Here is a 7500-nt window from a genome sequence, read left to right as displayed (position 1 = left end):
TATCTCTTTTGACATTACTTTTTTTAGAATGATTTATTGTTAATTTGTTCTCTTCAGTTATTTATTTCCTTATTTCCTTTCCTCACTGGGCTATTTTTCCCTATTGGAGCCCCTGGGCTTATAGCATCTTGCTTTTCCAATTAGGGTTGTAGCTTGGATAGTAATAATAATAATAATAATAATAATAATAATAATATGGATTTTATATTACTCTTTAAGACAAAACTGTTATAAATCTCACGGTTTGAAATTTTTCTGATGATTTGAGAAGCAGAATACGAAGATAAACAAGAGGTAGATAAAGGCTTTTGTTAAGATTATTTCCAAGTGGCGAAAACAGACTCTTAAAAGCCAAAAAGATAATCTATAAAATAACATACGACTTGCTTATTGCTTCATTGGATTGTAAAATACATAAGTATTCAGCTTCTTGGTATATTTTAGAATAAGATTATGAAATTATTAATAAACTTAATATTAGTTCATGATATTTTTTTTTGAGTGTTTATATAGATATTGTGTCGTTTAGCCAGGAAATGAGTATTCATGAGTACAATCTACAATCCATGGTCTAAATCTGCACATCAATTTCTTAAAATTAAAGTAAATTTAATTTTATTTCAATGATAAGTAATGACAATGTAGGATTTTTTTTACTTTTATTAAAAAAATTACAGTTTTACTCATAGTTTACATAGTTTAAATATATTCATACTTTTTTGTGCGAACACAAGTTCATACGAATGCAATTCACACAGGCTCTGTCCACGCGATTCGCCATCACTGCTCTTCCAGACATAAACAAAGAAGTCTTAGCTGGAAAAGCCATTTTCATCAACAGCCGAGGATTTCTGGAATTCGCCAGGGATCAGCTGGTCACAGCCAGGGGCCGACCATTGGCCAGGCTTGTCAAAGTAATTGAATACTTAGTAGTGAATGTAGTTCATTGTGACAGGCGTAAACTTTATAATTTTTTGTCAAATTATTTTTATGGGGAATATATCGCAGGTATGGACAAGGCTCCTAAGTCAGGTTAGGCGAGGAACCATAGGTTAGGTGGTGTTCCTGTGTTCAATTTCCTTTTTAAATTGTGTTTTTTCCGTCATAACTTTTGCAATTTTATACCCCGTCTGTCCCAAATGAACTTCAAAGGCTCAGAATAGTTTTTCTTTCCCTTGTTCTAGAATAAGGTAAAATAGCGTTTAGTTAAATTTACAAATGCCTGCGTGAGTTCTTTATGCACTTGCTTATACCCAAGTTCGTATGCATAACGACTCGCACATGAACTTAGACGCGCTTGTACACGCACACGCACGCGCACACACATTAATTTCCATCTTCTTTTCCTTCTCACAGGAGTATCTTAAATTCTCTTTTCCTCCAGAGTTTCATTCCTCTCTAATTTTATGCATTTTCTTATACTGTCTCATATTTCTTCAATAAAGTTTCATTTCATAAGCTATTCCTGTTGTCACCCTTTTATAGCAAAAAAATAATATTATTCTACTTAATATTGATCTAAGAAGTTGAAATTATACCTTACCTGATAATGTCCAGTTTAATGCATTGATGAAGGATGTAATAGAATGCATGTACTCTTTATGAGCATTCAGGAAGTCATAGCTGGATGTGAATTTATACTTTTGTTTATCTATGGGTATTTAAAAACATTTGTATGCTGAAATATGTAAATACGCGCACAAAACGTAAAGAATAATTGTAATTATAATTTATGCACATATTTAGATATAAAGAGACATATATCTATATACGCAAATACGTATATATACATACATACATACATACATATATATGTATATATATATGTATATATATATATATACATATATATGTATATATATATATATATATATATATATATATTTATATACCTATATATATATGTATATATATATATATATATATATATATATATATACGTATTTATATGCGTGTATAAAAAACATATTTTTATATACATACATGTTTATATAAATAAATAGATAGATAGATACTGAAGATACGCTTACACACATTTATATATATATATATATATATATATATATATATATATATATGTATATATATATATATATATATATATATATATATATATACTATATATATACATACATATACTATATATATACACATACAATACTATATATATATATATATATATATATATATATATATATATTTACATATATATATTTATATATATACATATACTATATATATATACATCTATATATACATACATATACTATATATATATATATATATATATATATATATATATATATACATATATATATATATTTATATATATACATATACTATATGTATACATATTATATATACATGCATATACTATATATATACGTATATATACATATATATACATACACACATATATGTATATATGTATATATATATATATATATATATATATATATACATATGTAATTTAGAACACTTATGACTATGCATGGAATTTTAATTAGAAATAAACTGGTCTCCAATTATAATTTTCATTACTTACATTCTGTTTTCATTACAGGAATGCTTTGCCCCATTCAGCGTAGGCATGGCCTTCCCCATCTACTCTCCTCTGAGAGACAAATTCAGTTTGGTTCTTCAGCGTATGCTGGAAACTGGACTAATCAGGAAATGGCAACTGGAAGACGTCAGGCTTTATAGGAAGGTAAACCTAAAAAGTTTAAACTTCCAGCGAATGTTTTTATGTTGAGCAGGCTGACATAATGCTCTCTCTCATTATCATCTCCTCTTACGCCTATTGATGCAAAGGGCCTCGGTTAGATTTCGCCAGTCGTATCTATCTTGAGCTGCTAAATCAATATTTCTCCATTCATCATCTCCCAATTTACACTTCATAGTCCCAGCCATGTGGGCCTGGGTATTCCAATTCTTATAGTGCCTTGTGGAGCCTAGTTAAAAGTTTGGTGAACTAATCTCTCATGTGGAGTGCGAAGAACGTGCCCAAACTAATCTCTCTATCGTTTATATATGGAAGATCTATTTTAATACTTTTAGCTTTTTTTTAATATCTTATATTAATTATCCATTACCTCTCTTTTAGTTTATTTATTGATTTCCAATTCTTACGGGGCTACATTTCCCTGATGGAGTTCTTAGCCTTACAGCATCCTGCTTTTCCATATAGGGCTGTAGCTTAGCTAATAATAATAATAATAATAATAATAATAATAATAATAATAAAAATAATAATAATAATAATAATAATAATAATAATAAAGGCAAATGATGTCTTTAGGAGATTTTTAGACGACCGAAATAAATTAATAAGCTTTATTATAAATGATAGAGAAAACATGAAAGGTGTGTTTTATGGAATAAGTTTTTTTTTCATAATTCTGTTCAAGTTATGATAAAAGATCAATAAAGGATCTTTTAAGGTGTGAAAACTAAGATCTCAAGTAGGCCTAATGCTTCATAAACCGTCTAAAAAAAACCAGCTCTAGTAAAAGAACTGATTCTTCAATCCATTGTTTATCATTTAGATATGAAAGTCCATCAGAATTTTTATGTATCGTTTTTTTCTATGCAATATTCTTTAAAATCGTAGAATCGAAGAAATTATAGACTCGATAGGAGTGACTTTAATTTGCTGACGGTAAAGATACATGAACATTTGAGCAATTGTTTTACATTTTCGTTAAATGTTTATCCGGATGAAAATAGCCGAAAACCTTGTCCATAGATTATTATTAATATTGCTTCAACTTATAAATCAAAGGGAATTTTTAGAAAAGGCCTTATTTAATAATGAGAACTTTCCTTACTTGACGTTTGATATAATTTACAAATACTTATTGGCTATTAAAATGTGAGGTCTTATCCAATTCATGGTAAAGATGAAATAATAACATGAATTTAGCTCTATAGGCAATTAACTCTTTTACGATATCTTTCAGAACAATGGCTAAAAAAAATTAGTACACCTTAAAGGATATCTCTTCGCAAATGCCATAAAACCTGATCAAATTTGTCATGAAATCTTTTTAGATAACTACTATTTTTTTTTCTAATACTTAATGATATCTCTTAGAAAATACCTAAAATCTCACCAAATATATAAGGATATCGCTCTTAGCATATACCTAAAATCTGCTAGATATCAGAGCAAATAGTTATAGATATATCTCTCAGAAAATGCCTAAACTCTGGCCAAGTATATAAGGAAATCTCTCTTAGCAAATGCTTAAATGTGACCAAATTTTTAAGGAAATCTCTGAATAACTACTAGAAATCAGGGCAAATGTCTATTGATATCACTTACTAAATGCCTAAAATCTGAACAAATATATAAGGACATTTCTCTTAGTAAATGCCTAAAATCTGACAAAATCTTTAAAGAAATCTCTCTGAACAACTTCTAGAAATTAGAGCAAATTGTTATAAATATATCTCTCAGAAAATGCCTAAAATCTGACAAATCTATAAGGATATCTCTCTTAGTAAATGCCTAAACTCTGACAAATCTATAAGGATATCTCTCTTAGTAAATGCCTAAAATCTGACAAAATCTTTAAAGAAATCTCTCTGAACAACTTCTAGAAATTAGAGCAAATTGTTATAAATATATCTCTCAGAAAAAGCCTAAAATCTGACAAATCTATAAGAATATCTCTCTTAGTAAATGCCTAAAATCTGACAAATCTATAAGGATATCTCTCTTAGTAAATGCCTAAAATCTGACAAATCTATAAGGATATCTCTCTTAGTAAATGCCTAAAATCTGACAAATCTATAAGGATATCTCTCTTAGTAAATGCCTAAAATCTGACAAATCTAAAAGGATATCTCTCTTAGTAAATGCCTAAAATCTGACAAATCTATAAGGATATCTCTCTTAGTAAATGCCTAAAATCTGACAAATCTATAAGGATATCTCTCTTAGTAAATGCCTAAAATCTGACAAATCTTTAAGGATATCTCTCTTAGTAAATGCCTAAAATCTGACAACTCTAGAAGAATATCTGTCTTAGTAAATGCCTAAAATCTGACAAATCTATAAGGATATCTCTCTTAGTAAATGCCTAAAATCTGACAAATCTATAAAGATATCTCTCTTAGTAAATGCCTAAAATCTGACAAATCTATAAGGATATCTCTCTTAGTAAATGCCTAAAATCTGACAACTCTAGAAGGATGTCTCTCTTAGTAAGTGCCTAAAATCTGACAAATCTATAAGGATGTCTCTCTTAGTAAATGCCTAAAATCTGACAAATCTATAAGGATATCTCTCTTAGTAAATGCCTAAAATCTGACAACCCTAGAAGGATATCTCTCTTAGTAAATGCCTAAAATCTGACAACCCTAGAAGGATATCTCTCTTAGTAAATGCCTAAAATCTGACAAATCTATGAAGATATCTCTTTTAGTAAATGCCTAAAATCAGACCAAATATATATTGATATTTCTTAGCAAATGCCTAAACCCTGACCAATGTCTCATAGCAAATGCCTAAACCCTGACCAATGTCTCATAGCAAATGCCTAAACCCTGACCAATGTCTCATAGAAAATGCCTAAACCCTGACCAATGTCTCATAGCAAATGCATAAACCCTGACCAATGTCTCATAGCAAATGCCTAAACCCTGACCAATGTCTCATAGCAAATGCCTAAACCCTGACCAATGTCTCATAGCAAATGCCTAAACCCTGACCAATGTCTCATAGCAAATGCCTAAACCCTGACCAATGTCTCATAGCAAATGCCTAAACCCTGACCAATGTCTCATAGCAAATGCCTAAACCCTGACCAATGTCTCATAGCAAATGCCTAAAATCTGACCAATGTCTCATAGCAAATGCCTAAACCCTGACCAATGTCTCATAGCAAATGCCTAAACCCTGACCAATGTCTCATAGCAAATGCCTAAACCCTGACCAATGTCTCATAGCAAATGCCTAAACCCTGACCAATGTCTCATAGCAAATGCCTAAACCCTGACCAATGTCTCATAGCAAATGCCTAAACCCTGACCAATGTCTCATAGCAAATGCCTAAGATCTGACCAATGTCTCATAGCAAATGCCTAAACCCTGACCAATGTCTCATAGCAAATGCCTAAACCCTGACCAATGTCTCATAGCAAATGCCTAAAATCTGACCAATGTCTCATAGCAAATGCCTAAACCCTGACCAATGTCTCATAGCAAATGCCTAAGATCTGACCAATGTCTCATAGCAAATGCCTAAACCCTGACCAATGTCTCATAGCAAATGCCTAAACCCTGACCAATGTCTCATAGCAAATGCCTAAACCCTGACCAATGTCTCATAGCAAATGCCTAAACCCTGACCAATGTCTCATAGCAAATGCCTAAGATCTGACCAATGTCTCATAGCAAATGCCTAAACCCTGACCAATGTCTCATATCAAATGCCTAAAATCTGACCAATGTCTCATAGCAAATGCCTAAACCCTGACCAATGTCTCATAGCAAATGCCTAAACCCTGACCAATGTCTCATAGCAAATGCCTAAGATCTGACCAATGTCTCATAGCAAATGCCTAAACCCTGACCAATGTCTCATAGCAAATGCCTAAACCCTGACCAATGTCTCATAGCAAATGCCTAAGATCTGACCAATGTCTCATAGCAAATGCCTAAACCCTGACCAATGTCTCATAGCAAATGCCTAAACCCTGACCAATGTCTCATAGCAAATGCCTAAGATCTGACCAATGTCTCATAGCAAATGCCTAAAATCTGACCAATGTCTCATAGCAAATTCCTAAACCCTGACCAATGTCTCATAGCAAATGCCTAAACCCTGACCAATGTCTCATAGCAAATGCCTAAACCCTGACCAATGTCTCATAGCAAATGCCTAAACCCTGACCAATGTCTCATAGCAAATGCCTAAAATCTGACCAATGTCTCATAGCAAATGCCTAAGATCTGACCAATGTCTCATAGCAAATGCCTAAACCCTGACCAATGTCTCATATCAAATGCCTAAAATCTGACCAATGTCTCATAGCAAATGCCTAAACCCTGACCAATGTCTCATAGCAAATGCCTAAACCCTGACCAATGTCTCATAGCAAATGCCTAAGATCTGACCAATGTCTCATAGCAAATGCCTAAAATCTGACCAATGTCTCATAGCAAATGCCTAAACCCTGACCAATGTCTCATACCAAATGCCTAAACCCTGACCAATGTCTCATAGCAAATGCCTAAGATCTGACCAATGTCTCATAGCAAATGCCTAAACCCTGACCAATGTCTCATAGCAAATGCCTAAACCCTGACCAATGTCTCATAGCAAATGCCTAAACCCTGACCAATGTCTCATACCAAATGCCTAAACCCTGACCAATGTCTCATAGCAAATGCCTAAGATCTGACCAATGTCTCATAGCAAATGCCTAAACCCTGACCAATGTCTCATAGCAAATGCCTAAACCCTGACCAATGTCTCATAGCAAATGCCTAAA

At 32.2% G+C, this 7500-nt stretch overlaps 1 protein-coding gene across 1 annotated transcript in view; it reads left to right on the top strand.

The window, feature by feature from the left end:
* Positions 1 to 5196: 5196 nt before the first annotated feature.
* The window catches only part of LOC137616815 (uncharacterized), a 21910-nt gene continuing 19606 nt past the window's right edge, over positions 5197 to 7500 (top strand). Inside the window, exon 1 of the mRNA XM_068346780.1 lies at positions 5197 to 5208. Coding sequence (XP_068202881.1) covers positions 5197 to 5208 — 12 coding nt within the window. The remainder of the gene's footprint in view (positions 5209 to 7500) is intronic.

Source organism: Palaemon carinicauda, chromosome 2, assembly GCF_036898095.1.
Source record: "Palaemon carinicauda isolate YSFRI2023 chromosome 2, ASM3689809v2, whole genome shotgun sequence".
Lineage (NCBI taxonomy): Eukaryota > Metazoa > Arthropoda > Malacostraca > Decapoda > Palaemonidae > Palaemon > Palaemon carinicauda.
Note: the sequence above shows the minus strand (reverse complement) of the source record. Positions and strands in the feature narration are given on the sequence as shown.